The sequence below is a fragment of the Bos javanicus genome, chromosome 17 (genome assembly GCF_032452875.1).
Source record: "Bos javanicus breed banteng chromosome 17, ARS-OSU_banteng_1.0, whole genome shotgun sequence".
NCBI lineage: Eukaryota > Metazoa > Chordata > Mammalia > Artiodactyla > Bovidae > Bos > Bos javanicus.
In genome coordinates, this window is record NC_083884.1 from 40,728,425 (window position 1) to 40,745,125 (window position 16,701).

The window sequence follows — 16,701 nt, forward strand, 5'->3', positions numbered from 1 at the left end:
CAGGCGCAGGCACCACAGACAGCAGTATGTACAGAGCCACGGATATACACGGAACACAAAGCAACATAGATCAAAGATCCTGAGTGCCGCAACTAACTGCCGGCACAGCCAAAAAAAATTTTTTTTTTTAAATGACATTTAAAAAGAAAAAAAAGACATTTTACCTCTGTTTTCTTTCTTCCTAAAACCCAGAACCCCAGTCTAGTCACGTGAGAAACATCAAACAAATTCTAACAACTGGCATTCTATGCAATACCTGACTGCTAGTTCTTGAAACCATCAAGGTCACCAAAACAAAGTCTGAGAAACTCCCAGAGGAGAGTGGAGCCAAGCGGACACGACAACTGTTAATAAACACGCCATCTTATTAACCAAGATGTTACTAACAGGGAGGCTTGTGCAAGGTACACAGACGCTCCCTACTATCATCTCAACTGCTCTGCAAATCTACAACTGTTCTAAAAAATAAAAATCTATTAAAAAATATTTTCCCCATCTCTCAACCAGTAAGACAGGAAGTTACAAATTATAGGAAAAAGAGAATAAACAATGTCATTAATTTTTTACGTCTTCTCTTGCTGATTCAAGTCAAACTCTGGGAGTCCCTGCTCTGCTTCAGGATGAGCACTTGGTCCCACACAGCATGGGTGGTGAGGAGCAGAGGCCTGGGGAGCACAAGAGGCCTCAGTGGAGGGAGACCTGCCCCGGGAGCACCCAATGACTTTGAAGCGGCTCCCAGGAGGAAGGGAAGCAGAAGGCCCATCGGGGCCCCATGCAGCCCCACGTCTGCCATCCCTGCAACAGGACGCTGGGAGCCTCAAAGGAGAGGTGCCTCGTTCACGAGCTGAGCCACCAGGGAAGTCAGAGTTCACATTTGCACCAGATTCACATCTGCCTCCTCCTCCCGAGAAAACACCCAGATGCGGCTGCTATGGACCTTTCACTTCAATGCACACTCAGCCTCTCAACGTTCCTGCTTCTCGGAGGCCAAAAAAGACTCATCTAAGGCGTGATTTAGAGTCAGAGAACTACCAAACCTATGGGGATTCTGATGTGCACAACGTGAACCTTCATACCAAACACATGATAAACCGAGAAGCTACCCAGGAACACCCAAACTTCCGCCTAAGGTGCCAACTTTCTGTTGGCACCAGCTCCCTCCAGTCTCTCTAGTCTTTTCTGGAACAAGAAGGAGCAGAAACAGACACGTAAGAGAAAGTTACAGTGGGAACCTTGTGATCTCAGGGCTCAGAGTGGGACTCAGTCAAATACTAGTCATCTTTGGGTAAAGAGTGTTCACTACACAAAGGTGTGCACACAAACATGTTAAGTCACTTCAGTTGTGTCCGACTCTTTGCAACACTATGGACTGCCCACACTTCTCTGTCCATGGGGTTCTCCAGGCAAGAATACTAGAGCGGGTTGCCATGCCTTCCTCCAAGGAATCTTCCTGATCCAGGGATTGAACCCGTGTCGCTGACATCTCCTGCACTGGCAGGTGGGTTCTTTACCACTAGTGCCACCTGGGTGTTCACCACATAAAGACAAACACACCAAATTCTATGAGCTGCTAAGGCAGCAACTGGTTTGGAGCATGGCCTTGCTTCTACTGTGGTTCCTGCTTCTTTATTCCTGGAGACTTGACCAAGACAGAGCCAGCCCCAGCCAAGCCTGACTGGAGAGGCTTCAGGGGCTGGGCTCTGGGACACTAAGACCGTCACACCGCACACTCTCAGCCTCCAGTGGCTGATGGATGGGTGTGACTCAAAGGCCCTCCTGCAGCGTGGATGCTGACCACACCCCGTACAGATGGAGATCATCCCAAGCACCACGGAACACAAAGTCAGATGATCCTCTTACCACGCCATAAGCAGCATATCCCAGGTTTTACATTTGTGTAAAAACTGCTACAAATGAAAACAACACAGGTCCAACTAATGGCAATTACACCTCTGACCAAGTTTACCTAAGACGGGATCAGGAAACCCAAAGTCAATCAACTCACTGAAACCAATCATACACAGAATGTTGTGTACTTTTCATCACGTGACATATATTAACCAAACAGGTGGACTCTGTCACAAACTCCATTTCACTTAACAACTTGGGAACAGAGCTATATGCCGAGCAGGGTGAAGGGCTAGGTACCACATGGAAGGGACTGGAGGGAAACAGAAATGACTTAAGGCAGCAAGCCCAGCCCAGGCTCAGCACAATGAGGTGAGGGCCAACCGGCTGCAGTAGGTGCCCCAAGCCTGCAGCGGGCACCACCCACACACCCCCGAACCCTCCAATTCCACATCATTCACTCACCACCCTTCTTTCACTGCAAGGAATCTATCTCTGATCTGAACCACAAATCAAAGTCAAAAGCAGAATCAGGTATAAGAGCAGAAACCAAGAGATCTTAAAAGCAGTCTTGAGAAAGTTTAAGGCTTTGAGACAGGCTGCGACCCAGGACCCTTTGCTATAGTGCGTGGGCCTGGACAAATGTCTCAGCAGATACCAAGAAACTAAAAGGGACTAAAAATAACTGCATGCATGTGCAGCTGGGGCAAGTTAAAGACACAAAAAAACCAAAGACTCTAACTACAACTTCTGAAGATCCAGGAACAAAAGCAGAGTGTTGGGAGTAAAAGCAGGGTACTGTGCATGCCCTCTGCACACACCACCATCTAGGGGTGGGCCGACCACCTACGCCACCCCTCCAGCCTGATCCCTGGACGCACTCCTACGCTCACCCCGTGTAGGGAACCAGCTCAGCTCACTCCCCTCTCCTCTCCGGGAGCAAGCTGCTGCTGCTGCTGCTGCTAAGTTGCTTCAGTCGTGTCGGACTCTGTGCGACCCCATAGACGGCAGCCCACCAGGCTCCCCTGTCCCTGGGATTCTCCAGGCAAGAACACTGGAGTGGGTTGCCATTTCCTTCTCCAATGCAAGAAAGTGAAAAGTGAAAGTGAAGTCACTCAGTTATGTCTGACTCCTAGCAACCCCATGGACTGCAGCCTACCAGGCTCCTCTGTCCATGGGATTTTCCTGGCAAAAGTACTGAAGTGGGATGCCATTGCCTTCTCCGCCGGGAGCAAGCTAGGGCACCTGTTACTTGTTCTCGCTACCCCTGCTGCAGTGGGGGCCCAATAAAGCCTTGTTTGAATTCTGTGTCTGGTCTCTTGTCAATTTCTACTGATTAAGGAGGCCAAACACTCTGGTCACTAACAGCCTGACATCATAAGAAAAGGCACAGAAGATAAAATCTAGAGCAGTATGTCTCCAGGACAGAAGGAGTGAATGGGTCAGCAGGCAGCCCTGCCACGCTCATGGTCAGAGTGACACCCACAGACACTGTCCCTCCCCTGATCTGACCCTCAGCACTCAGCAAGCAAGGACCACTGGCTCAAGGAGGCATCTCTCTTTTTAGAGGGACACTTCTCAGTGCGCGTTCACTGCCAGGGCTCATCCTGGTGCACATCATGCCTGGACACTACCCCTGAAGGCCCAGAGCTCAGAGTGCTCACCCCAAGGGCGATGCCAAACAAGAGGAGACACGCACGTACCTGACCGGGCGATGCCGCTGTCCCTGTCTTCGTTCTGTCCTCTGCTCGGCATATCAACCGGGGTGCTGTGTGCTGTGGGAGGCAAGGAAACCTGGTCAGTGGACTGTTCAAATCAACTGCACTCATTTTTATGATGGCTAGTGAGGACCAGCGTAAGTGTACATAGAGAGGAACGAGAAAGCAGAATTCAGTGCAGCAAAGACAGAGATGGGGGAGGAAGAGGAGAGGGGTGAGGAAGAGATGGGGGAGGGGAGAGTAGGGGGGAGGAGGGCGGTAGGAGAAAGGGTGAGGAAGGGGTGGGATGAGGAAGAGGGGGGAAGAGCAGAGAGGAGGTGGGGGCGGGGGGAGCAGGAGAAAAGAAGGGGAGGTGGAGGGAAGGAGAGGGGGCGGAAAAGAGAGGGGAGGAGGAGAGTGGGGGGGGGGGAAGAGGGGAGAGGAGCAGGGCAGGTGGGGGAGGCAGGATCAGGTGCCTGTCCTACGGCAGCACAGACACTTATCCCATACTCACCTCTAACTGAATCATAAACTATGTGGGCACTTGATACAATGAACTGCATCCTGCAGTGGATACTTTGAGGCATTTTCCTCATTAGTAGATTTTAAATAGCATTTAAGTATTTTCAATATATTAGAATGTACTTCAAAATATTAAGAAATTTCAAAATGCTTTATAATCAGTTTTAGTAACAACTATAGGCCACCTAGAGAACTACGTGAAAACCATTTCATAAATTTGAAAAATGTTTCTGTTTTATAACCCATTCTCTTGGTAGATAGAAAACACGTATTTATTTTCAACAATTTTTTCTCCACCTCTTTTCCATATATACCGAGATTCAGAATTATTGTAGACTTGCTTAGAAAACACTCTATTTTATACACAGTATCAGCAGTAAAATAGATAACTAATGAGAACCTATGTATACACAAGGAACTCTACTCAGTGCTCTGTGGTGACCTAAATGGGAAGGGAATCCAGAAAAGAGGTGATACGTGTATACGTAAAGCTGTTCACTTCGCTGTACAGTAGAAACTAGCACTACACTGTAAGACAACAAAACTCCAAAAAAACGAACAAAAAAAGAAAACACTCTATCAAGGATTACAGACTTCTAGGAAAGCTTCAGATCAGTCTTAACTATTTCCTTATTGAGCTAGAAGGTAGCTGACATGTGGCTACAGTTAGCTTTATAGTGCACAAGGTTGCCCTGCCTGAGTGGTATATTTGCCAGCTATTTTGTGAAGCATGTTTATTTTTGCAATTTTAAGGAGAGTGTATAAACAAACATGTTATCCTCATTTTGAAGTAGGTAGGAGAGTGTCTGTCAGTTAACTAGGGGGCCTAGCATATTTTAGGCTACAAAGAAAAATGGAATGAAGCATACCATTTGCCATAAACACAACCTTTCAAGTTAGCAGTGAAGACTTCCACACTTGTTAATCATGCCAGCCTACACAGATAGCAGACAGCCTCAGCTAGAAGACCAGGCTCTGCTCAGAGTGTACCTACCCAGAGAGATGCAGACAATTACACCTGTAAAGAAGCTGGAAAATGCATTTGAGCTCTCTCTCTTGCCACAGAGACAGAGAGAAAATGAGTGAGGTTGGTCTTCCATGCTGTTGTTAGAGTGACTTTTGAAAAGACTGTGCAGCTAAGGATGCAGGTGAAAAATGGACTAAAGATGCCACAGTAAAGAGAGACAGTTCACAGCAGCAGAAGAGGCTGAAGAAGATCAGATTATCCTCTTAGAAATATGAAGGGCTCATTTTGGATCAAAATCAGCTTACACTGGGGTATTACAGAGACTTTACAATAGGGGTTCACGGGTGGAAGTTTCAGAACATGGGGAACTTGGCAGCATTTGGAACTAATTATCTCAAGAGCCCCTTGGATTTCTAGAGAGGTGCCAAACAGGATTTGTTTCCAAGAACCTGCCCAGGATTTATTAGTGTGTGTGGGTCACACCGTGCGCAGCATTCCACACAAACCTGCAAAGAAAGAGGCGCTGCGGCTGAGCCGGAGAGGTCCTCCCTCGGCCGCCCCTGGGGGCAGCTTGCCGCCGCATCCCTGCAGCGCACCTGCGGCGGAGACGACACGGGGGCGGACAAGGCACACACAGAATAAACACAGATTAAAGATACTGCCAGAACAAAACAACACCGCAAACTCAAAGAAAGCAAAACGCACACCCGCAGCGGGGGGGCGCCCAGAAAGCAAGACCCAACTACGCGGCGGAGGTTACCTAGGTTACTTCCGGTCCGACAGGGACCCAGGTTATTCTGATTTGTGTTCAGTTTCCCCAGGTTAGGATCTTGGTTGATGTATTCGAAGCTGTCTTGCAAGCTAAGTCCAGAAGGGGATGGAAGGGAGAGAAACATCAAGAGATGAATACAGCTGTTTGCTAACAGACTCTCAGGTACAAGACAATCCACCAGTTGGTCAGATTTTTCTTTATAAATTAATAAAGTCTCGCATCTACTGGAGGGAATTAATCTTCAGGGGAATTTGTTGGAAGACAAGAAAGGTTCTGGGAGGTAGTTAAACCTTTAAAACTAAATGACACATTCCAAACATTTACAATCCAAATATACAATTTCACATTATATAAAGGGGAATAAGAAACTCTAAAATCTTGTTTTGGTGACTAAGACCAAGGCTAATGCTACTTATTTCAAGGGTAATTTTACATAAACCTTCAAAATGAAATTCATTTTAACTCTTAGTTAACATCCATGAGAAATTTGGCAACCTTTTTCAGGAGGACCATATAACGGAAATTATGATTTTTATAGGAGTCTGATTCCACAACTTCTAAAAAGTTAGAATTACTCATAAATAAACATGTGAGAGGGCTTCCCTGGTGGCTCAGATGGTAAAGAATCTGTCTACAATGAAGAAAACCCAGGTTCTATCCCTGGGTTGGGAAGATACCCTGGAGAAGGGAATGGCAACCCACTCCAGTATTCCTGCCTGGAGAATTCTATGGACAGATAAGCCTAATGGGCTACAGTCTTTGGGATCACAAAGACTCAGATATGACTGAGTGACTAACACAACAACATACGTGTGAGAGAAGCAGATTTTAATAATTTATTGTATTTACTAAGAAGTGAAATAAAAAAGATTTTGAGGATAATATAGCATAATGAGGCAAAAATCATTTTTACTTAAATCTAAGCTCAATATTTTATTGAGGGAGTTAGTATAATAAATGCTCAGGTAGTAGCAAAGATCTGAAAAAGAATATCTCACCAAAAAAGAAACATTAATTCCTATGCTTGCTCCTACTGCTGCTAAGTCACTTCAGTCGTGCGACTGAAGTGCGACTCTGTGCGACCCCACAGACGGCAGCCCACCAGGTTCCCCTGTCCCTGGGATTCTCCAGGCAAGAACACTGGACTGGATTGCCATTTCCTTCTCCAATGCATGAAAGTGAAAAGTGAAAGTGAAGTCGCTCAGTCATGTCCGACTCTTAGTGACCTCATGGACTGCAGCCTACCAGGCTCTTCTGTCCATGGGATTTTCCGGGCAGGAGTACTGGAGTGAGGTGCCATTGCCTTCTCTGATTCCTACGCTTAAGTCCTGACAATCCAGTCTTAAAACGCTCAAAAATATAAATTCTTTACTGGGCTGAAAAGTAAGCAGACTTACTCAAAGGCACCCAAATTTGCAGAGAAACATACTTTTAATTTCCAAAGACCGTAAAAAAAATACAGCCTTTATCTGACCCTGAAGAATACCCCTTTAATTTATAACAAACATTTCTTTCAAACTTACCCAAGTATAACAAATGTTTTGTTATTTCATTCAAAAATAGAATTATATAAGATATTTCTGCTTGGAAAATTCAAAATACATGAACAAATGTGCCAAGGTAAGAGTTAAGTTAGACACTGAAATAGTCTACATAGAAGAGCAAAATTAAGAGTTGGCGGAGGAACTCAGGAGCAAAAATCAAAACACTGCCTGACCTGAGCCCGCACCAGCTGCAGAGGTGGCACAGATGGCTGAGACAGTGAGCACAGACAACCCCTCCTGCCGTTCAGGGGCCTCTCGGCCTGGCACACTCACCCTGTGCCTCATTTCTTTAACAGACAAGGCTTTAAGATCTTTTTTAATGTGGGCCATTTTTAAAGTCTTTATTGAATTTGTTACAACACTGCTTTTGTACAACGTTTTTGGTTCTTTGGCTATGAGGCATGCGGGGTCCCAGCTCGCTGCTGACCAGGGATTGAACCTGCACGCCCTGCATTGGAAGGCAAAATCTTAACTACTGGACCACCAGGGAAAAGTCCTGATAAGACTTTAAGATAAAATAATACTGGGGATAAAATAACATTGGCCACTCATTACTGCAGTCCCTCCTTTTTTCCCCTTCACATTTCATTTTGCAGGAAATGAAAACTTGGTGTCTGGCAGTAGGAACAGAGCGTAACAGGTAGAGACCCCAAATATATGTACAGACAGATCTGTCTTCATGGCCAACTGTTAAGGTCCAGGGCCTTTTCACACTCACTGTGTACTGGACAACGGCCACCTTGAAAACCCTGTGTTAATGGGGACTCGTCCTGCTTCACATCTCAAAAAGAGTCACAAGGAGTGACTCGATCCAGAAACAGCCACTTGGAACAATGGGGGGTGGAGGGGGGACAGCCCAGAAACAGCCACTTGGAACAGTGGGGGGTGGGGGACACCCCAGAAACAGCCATTTGGAACAATGGGAGGTGGGGGGCACACCCCAGAAACAGCGACTTGCAACAGCAGGGGTGGGGGCATACCGCAGAAACAGCCACTTGGAACAGTGGAGGGTGGGGGCACACCCCAAAACAGCCACTTGGAACACTGGGGTGGGGGGACACCCCACACTTACTTGTTTGTACTCCCACAGAAACTGCCCATCCTGGCAGAGAAGACTTTACTAACCATCAGCTGTGGAGGAGAACTGGAGGAAAAGACAAAAGAACAGAGCAGGAAGAGATGCTTTTTTGTTTGCTTGCTTTTATTTCTACTTTTTCTGAAGCTCTTATTCATTTCTATATTTTATTTGACAAAGAATGAGACATGTATTTTTCAAATCACTGTATCAGTGGGGTGCCTAGATTTTTTTTTCTAATTTTATCATTTTAAAATCCCAAGGATGTTAAAACCCTAGAAGAGAGACATGGAGACATTTCTGGGGGTCACTTTCCTTGGGAGCAAGTATTTCAGATGAACAAACTTCGCTTAGCAGGAATCTTTCAAAGTAGAAGTTTGTTTTCTCTCAGGTTACATTTTTCATCTGTCACATGGCACAGGATGAACAGACAGAAGGTTAGACATGCAGAATGGGGAAAGGCTTTCTGTCATAAATCATATAGCTTGTGCCTCAAGCAAGCTAAATTCTGTTCTGACATGCAGACAATGGACATATTCTTTAATGGAGAAGCATTTTGTTTTTTGCAGAAGTTTTTATTCTAGACACCATTCCCTGGAAACAGAAATAAACTTGCCATTCATTCAATTATTTTTTTAAAAATAAGAAAAAAATATGTACCTCAGTAAAAGGAAAAAGTCATGACTAAAATTTTAATCTGAAAATGGAAAATTTATGAGATTTTGAAAAACTTAAAATATTTGAATAATTCTGATAGAAAGTGTTGCTGCTACTAACCTAGCAGATAGAAGACTTTGGTATGCATTTTTCACTTACAGTACTTAGTTAAAGCTTAGGATTTTGTTCTGCTAAGCTGATTCAAAGTAAGAGTTATGTAGGAAAAGTCTATTTTAACTGTTAAAGATGCATAAAAAATATCAAGTGCTAACAACATCAGATGACAGTCTATTGTTTAACAATGTAAGTTTTTTTTAAGCACGTTTGAATTAGGAGTCAGCATCCCCATGCTATGTTTCACACGTGGTGGCGGTGCCAGAACTCACCGTATGTAGTGAATCTTCAGGGTAGAGCCTTGGTAGCTCATGGCGACCGAGCCGAACATCATCTCCCCGAGCATGTTGACATCAGAGGCGGGCCGAGTGTACTATCGGACATGAAAGGAACCACCACAGCGTCATGCACAGTGTGACCGAGAATAACGCTCAGCTTGTTGGTAATTAGACCTGTTTCTCAAAGCAGCATCTGATAGCTTTACAACCTTAGTGACTGTAAAAATGGTGACTGCCTACTTTTTCCCCCCAAATAATCACTAATGTTCATGATTTCTTCTTTACACATGATACCCTCACACAGGACCCAAGCATTTTACTGAAGCTCATTTTTAATCTTTTTTATGAGAAGCAAAAGTTTTCCTCATCTCCATTTACAAAGGCTAAGAAGAAAGACTAGGTGATGGAAGAGACAGGGTGACTGCTCTCTTGGTACTAAGAATATATTCTGGGAAGAAACAGTCCAGGATTATCCAACCAAAATTAACACTGCTGAACAAAACGCCCCTTGGGGCAGGTGAGGTCCAAAAGATGATAAGACAGTCTGATCCCCCTAAAGTTTTACAAAAATATTTTTAAAATATCTGAACCCTTACCTCTGACCAGTCTTTCGCATCCCTTTTGCCAGCACAGAGGGCTGCCTCTCCCCACAACTATTCACACCGCTCTAATGATGGCCTCGTCTTCTGTGAAATCCAGTGGCCACTTCCCAGTTTGCTTTATTAAATGTCTCACAGTATCTGATGTGCTAATTGCTCTTCTTCTTAAATCTCTGCTTTCCCGACTCATCCCCTGGACAGAACTGTTGCTTAGAGGGCCCTCCTATCACTGCCCACGTCCACAACCACTGCTGTGATTCTGGTTCTTCCCGACATGTGGGAACCCCCGCACCTTCATCTCTGGACCCTGACTTGCCTGGGGCTCTGGAAGCCAGCAGCCAAATGCCTTCACTCACATGGCACAAAATCTGTATATTGTGAAATATGATGGTATGTGAGTGGGTGCATTTGAATAGAGGATGCTTAGCTCCGACTGTAAATGCTGGTGACACACGATAAGGAAGATGGATGAGTGTCAACCAAACCAGAAGCACCCACGTGGCCTGACCAAAACCAAACCACCACCTCCCGTGACTCAGGCCACCAGCCAGATCTTGGCTGCTTTGCTTTCTACTCAAGCAAAAACGTGGCATCACCCTTAACGCTCCCTTCTTTTAACTCAAAATCCACACACATACACATATATATTCACACACAGAAAGACACATACATACACCTACTTACACGTATTTGCAGAGAAGGAAAGAGAAACAGCAATCAATCCATCTAATTTAATAGGCTCCCTTCTTAGACAGACAGACAGAACTGACAGGCTTTCACGCTCTTCATTAATAACTTCGACCCACCACCATTTCTTAATCTGCTTTCTCTTGAAGCTCAAGGTCCACGTGCGAATTGTGATTCTCAACTCACTGCTAATTCACTCTGCGCCGTTGTAACCACACTGCTCTGAGACCTGGGATTCTGTCAAATATGGGTGGACACGTGCAACCATCCTGGCCGTGAAGAGAACAACGTTCTATACGCCTGTGGTTGCTGGTACCTTCCCTGGGTTTGCTGTTCTAGCAACATGGTAGAAAAACTCACATGACTAGAAAAATAAAAATAAAAACTGATATATCCTCCACAAGTAGTACCCTTCTGCAAGTCATATTTATGAAACAACTTCCCTTATGCCTGGTTGGCCAATATTCTGCAATAACCCTTATCCTCTGCTCACACACACACACACACAGACAACATAAAAATGCTACCAGTCCTCTATTCTTCACACTCAACTTAGGTCTTGCCTTTCCATCTGCTCCTATAAGAAGCTTTCTTCCTTCTACTGGCAAGAGCTATTTTCTCAGGATGTCTGCCCGCATCCTGAGACTCCTCAGAACTCTTTTGACAAAACTGGAAAATACACGCATTAGCCAGTTCTGACAACCGAGCAAGCAAAACAGGAGGGATCGCCTCCTTTGTAATATTTCTTCTTCGTTTGGTCTGTGTTACACTGGATCCCCACCGCTCCACTTTTCTCTAGTTTTTATGGAGAGATAAAAGCCAAAGCACTGACCTAAAATACCTGAGACACATTTTTGGATCTGCAGTCTCCTACTGCAGGAGTGGGCGCCTCCAGCACCATGATCCCCGTGGGGAAATGACAGTAAGTGACTTCAGCCCTAGGGCTATTGCGTTCACAGGGGCGGCTTTACCTGGTACTTGGGAAGCTGCTCCTTGGCATGTGGCAAAGATCCCCCTGAAGGGCCATGAGCAGCAGGGCCGCCTCCTGAGCAGCTTTTGGCTGGCACTTTCGCAGGGAGGTCCTCCGTTCTCTGAGTGAAGAGGGAGAGGCAGGGTGAACACACCAGCACCAAGTGTACCAGGCTCCCCACACACGCTCGCTGGGGAGCCCTTCCTTAAACCACTCTGCAACCAAAGAGTAGCCCCTACTTGTCGCAACTAGAGAAAAGCCTGCATAGCATCGAAAACCCAGCACAGCCAAAAATATAATAAATAAAATTATTTTTAAAAATCCATTCTTTGTTTTATTATTATCATTTTTTTTTTTTTTTGGAGGTATGGTGCAGCTTCAGGGATCTGAGTTCCCCAACCAAAGACTGAATCTGGGCCCTGGCCATGAAAGTGCTGAGTCTTAACCACTGGACCACCAGGGGGTTTCCCAAGAATATTCTCTTTAAATAACGCAGCTGTTATTGAAGTTTCAATTTATACTTGAAAATCATCGATGAGACCTGACCTCTGTTTTGATTATTAGAGGATTTTGGAGTACTTTGTAGAGTCATAGATTAGAATACCGATGAGCATACAGCCCTTGATTCAAATTTAAATTTTCACCAGGCAAAAGGAATTAGGAAGGCAGAAGGATTCATTTGGAAAGTCCAGGCATGTGCTTTCATGACACACCCTTCTGCACTGCTTCAGAGAAAGTCACGCGGTCGGGCTTGTGAAAGATGAAGACAGAGCACTGAACAGAGGCCCCTATGATCACCCAACATGTGACGCAACATGGCCTCCAGAGGTCAGGGCTCGCGGGGCACGAGCTACACACATTTCCTACATGGAGTCCAGGGCTGCTTTCTGTGACAGTGACACAGAGGAATAAAGATACACCTGTCCTAATGTTTCCCATCCTCCTGTGCCAAGACACACTCCCCGCCAGCAGACGCAGCCTGTCCCCTCTGTGATGCGCGGTTTCTATCCTCAGTCTTATTTGCTTTTTGTGTGCAGCTTTGCTTGGACAACCATGAATGCAACTGCAGCTTATCTAATCTGCAATGTGACAGTCACACTGGTGGTCGAATGCAAATGCCTGCAGTCATGTGCCTGCTGCCAACTGCTGACGCTTGGTGCCTGTCGGTGGGGAGGGGGAGGGGGGGAGAGGCTGAAGATGGGGAGGGACGGAAGGGGAACAGGAAGCATGTGTCCCCAGTGGTCACGGGCAGGGATGGAGGCCCAGGATGTGGAGTCATCCCTGAGCAAATGCACACCCTCAGTGGTCTCTTCGGGTCTGCCCGCTGCTTCATGCTGCTGAAGCCAGGAACATGGCCCTGCAGCGACACACGACCCACACCTGTCCCACACCACCAGGCCCTCTGGCCAAGCCATCCGCGGGTGGTGACAGCACCCAGTCTAGTGAGCAGAGCCCAGACTGCACTTGTTCGGTAGGCTCAGACAGTTTCCAAGCCTACCCGGGCCCAGCTGCCTCTGTAATTATTAATAAACGAGCACTTTCCGGGACACTTCTATTGCACACCCCAGGGTCATCACTGCCCCTACAGACATGATTCTGGTTCCTTTTTCCAACCAGTGAGAATTTTTTCCCTCTACCTGTTACCACCATCAAGAGCCCAGGTGACAGAATGTGGATGTGCAAATATACCATCTGTGCAATACCTTCAGGGAAATAGGAAATTATGTGGGAAATCAGGGGGAAACCGCCTGCTGTTCACCAAACAAAGGGCCAAATACCAGCTCACCTGAACTTAGGTACGAATCTACCATGAAAGCCTCAGGGAATATCTGAGAGACTTCTCATCCCCCAGTCCCCCGCTTACCTAACAAGCCTGACAACTACTGTAATGATTAGCTACCTGGCCGACTTCCACGTGAGAGCACCATGGGATCTGCCCAGCTAAACTGCCTTTAACTAAACACTTCCTTCCTGTAGAAATGACCTTATGAGAAGCAGGAAGAGATCTCAGCCCTGAAGAGACGTGGACTGTGACATAAACTATGCAGTTACTTAGCTGCACATTCTCTAAAGTGCCAGGATTCAGTCAATACAGGTGGCAGGTTACTGAACATGAACAGAAGGAACAGAAAAGGGTTTAGTTTGTAGACACCTGAGTAACTGCTGAAAGGCGACCAGTCAGAAGCACACTGGACAGCCATCCTGAAGCCTCACAGGGAGGACCAGACTCTGCTCCCACCAGACACGTTGCTCTACCTTTCCCATTCTGGTTCCAAGGGATCAAGGGCCACTCTGTCCTCATTTTTACCACCCCCAGAGGCCCCACGCCTCATCCCCCCACAGCACCACCTCCACCATTACCACCAACCTCACCATCAGCATTACCAGCACCATCTCCCCCAGGACCACCATCTACATCCTCATCACCCTCACCACTACCACCACCATCTCCACGACCAACCCCACCATCATATTACCACCACCATCCCCGCCAGGACAACCATCTCCAGCATCACCATCTCCACCATCTCCACCAGTACCACCACCACTACCATCATGATCACCATCTCCACCACCATCACTCCATCATTACCACATCTTCACCATCACCACCACCAGCACCACTACCACCACCATCACCTCCAGCACCACCACCATCATGATCACCACCACCATCACCATCTCCACCACCACCACCTCCAGCACCACCACCACCATCATGATCACCACCACCATCACCATCTCCACCACTATCACCTCCAGCACCACCACCACCACCATCACTATCATCATCATCTCCACCATCACCACCACCAGCACAATGACCATCACCTCCAGCACCACCACCACCACCATTTCCACCATCACCACCACCAGTACAATGACCATCACCTCCAGCACCACCACCACCATCATCACCATTTCCACCAGCACCACCACCATCACGATCACCACCACCAGCACCACTACCACCACCATCACCTTCAGCACCACCACCACCACCATCACCACCACCACCATCACCTCCAGCACCACCACCACCACCATCACTATCATCATCATTTCCACCATCACCACCACCAGCACAATGACCATCACCTCCAGCACCACCACCACCACCATCACCATCTCCACCATCACCACCACCAGCACAATGACCATCACCTCCAGCACCACCACCACCATCATCACCATTTCCACCAGCACCACCACCATCACGATCACCACCACCAGCACCACTACCACCACCATCACCTTCAGCGCCACCACCACCACCATCACCATCTCCACCACCATCACCTCCAGCACCACCACCACCACCATCACTATCATCATCATCTCCACCATCACCACCACCAGCACAATGACCATCACCTCCAGCACCACCACCACCATCATCACCATTTCCACCAGCACCACCACCATCACGATCACCACCACCAGCACCACTACCACCACCAGCACCTTCAGCTCCACCACCATCATGATCACCACCACCATCACCTCCAGCACCACCACCATCATCATCACCTCCACCATCACCACCACCAGCACCATCTCCACCACCATCACTCCATCATTATCACATCACCACCATCACCATCTCCACCATCATCATCTCTATCATCATTATCATCTCCACCATCACCACCACCATCACCACCATCACCTCCATCACCACTCTGCCCTCCACTAAAAAAAGAAAATAAGTAAACTTCCTGGGTCAAGCAGGCTTGAGACATAGGCCCTTTTGCTAGTACCCTGAAACCCTGTGGTGAGGAAAGCTCTCCACTTCTGTTTACCCCAGTGCTATGTAACACCTCTCACTATCTATGGTAAATACCAGACCTTCTCTTCAGGCAAATGCTTCATGAATTTTAGAGTTCTTAGTTTTCTCATTATACAGCACATATTTGGCATCAAAAACCTATTGGATTGTGACTCACTAGCAAATTCACTTCTGGTAACATCTATAGTAGCTGCTGAGCATCTGCATGATGACTGGCTAACAGTCTTACCTGTGTGTATGAATAAGTACTCAACTGGGGTGGTCAAGGAACCTCTGCCCCTGTTTCCTCTGAATCACCAATGAAGCTGTATGACAGCCCAGACAGCAGATGCTGCACTGACCAGAGAGATGGTTAAAGCACAGATGCAAAAGAGGAAAGCAAAACCACATTTCCTACCTGAGCTGCCACCTCCTCCATTTTGTGAACAGCTTTAGAATCAAACAAGACTTGTCTGCCTCTCCTTTCACAGTCCTGGTAAACGATCAGGCGAATCTCATTCAGGTCCAGCTCTGAACATGACCAACTGTGGATTAACAAGAGAGAAAGGAGTAATGTTAGCAGCAACACTCAGGCTGGTCACAGGAAGACGAGTCTCCCAGCCGGCACACATGCGCATATGGAAGACACCAGCATGTGAGATCGCGCAGACGGGGGCACACAGCCCTGGCTGCAGACTCTGACAGCCAGTGCCCGTGATCAAGGCTGGGAGCGCTGCTGAGATAATAGATCATTGGAGAGAAAAATTCTCCTTCCAAAGCAACTCTGGGAACTGCCCTGGTGGTCCAGTGGGTAAGAATCTGCCTGCCAGTGCAGGAGACACAGGTTCAGTCTCTAGTCCGGGGAGATTCCACATGCCTTAAGAGCAACTAAGCCCGTGCACCACAACTACTGAGCCTACTGAGCCTCAGTGCTGCAACTCCTGAAGCCCGAACGCCCTAGAGTCCATGCACTGGAACAAGAAGCCACTGCAACAAGAGACCTGTGCACCGCAACCAGATCCAGCACGGTCAAAAATAAATAAATAAATAAATAAATTTTTAAAAAGCAAACTCTGCTCAAAGACGGCAGGCAGGAGTGGCACAGGTGTGTGGAGACAGCTGACCCGGATGCCTGGGTTCCGGGGGGCAGCACGGCCGAGGCTGGAGGGCCTGGAGTGTTCCCACCTCTGCACCATCGGACG

General features: G+C 47.1%; 1 protein-coding gene across 10 annotated transcripts in view; it reads right to left on the bottom strand.

The window, feature by feature from the left end:
* Positions 1–16,701, bottom strand: part of FNIP2 (folliculin interacting protein 2) — a 128,118-nt gene that overhangs the window by 50,769 nt on the left and 60,648 nt on the right. For 6 of the 10 annotated variants that reach the window (XM_061384306.1, XM_061384313.1, XM_061384312.1 and 3 more), the window contains 7 exons: positions 15,918–16,044; positions 11,732–11,851; positions 9,469–9,569; positions 8,423–8,494; positions 5,795–5,895; positions 5,541–5,630; positions 3,552–3,623 (listed from right to left, as the gene is read on the bottom strand). In XM_061384306.1, coding sequence (XP_061240290.1) covers positions 3,552–3,623; positions 5,541–5,630; positions 5,795–5,895; positions 8,423–8,494; positions 9,469–9,569; positions 11,732–11,851; positions 15,918–16,044 — 683 coding nt within the window. The other 4 variants (XM_061384310.1, XM_061384309.1, XM_061384307.1 and 1 more) reach the window with 3 other exon arrangements.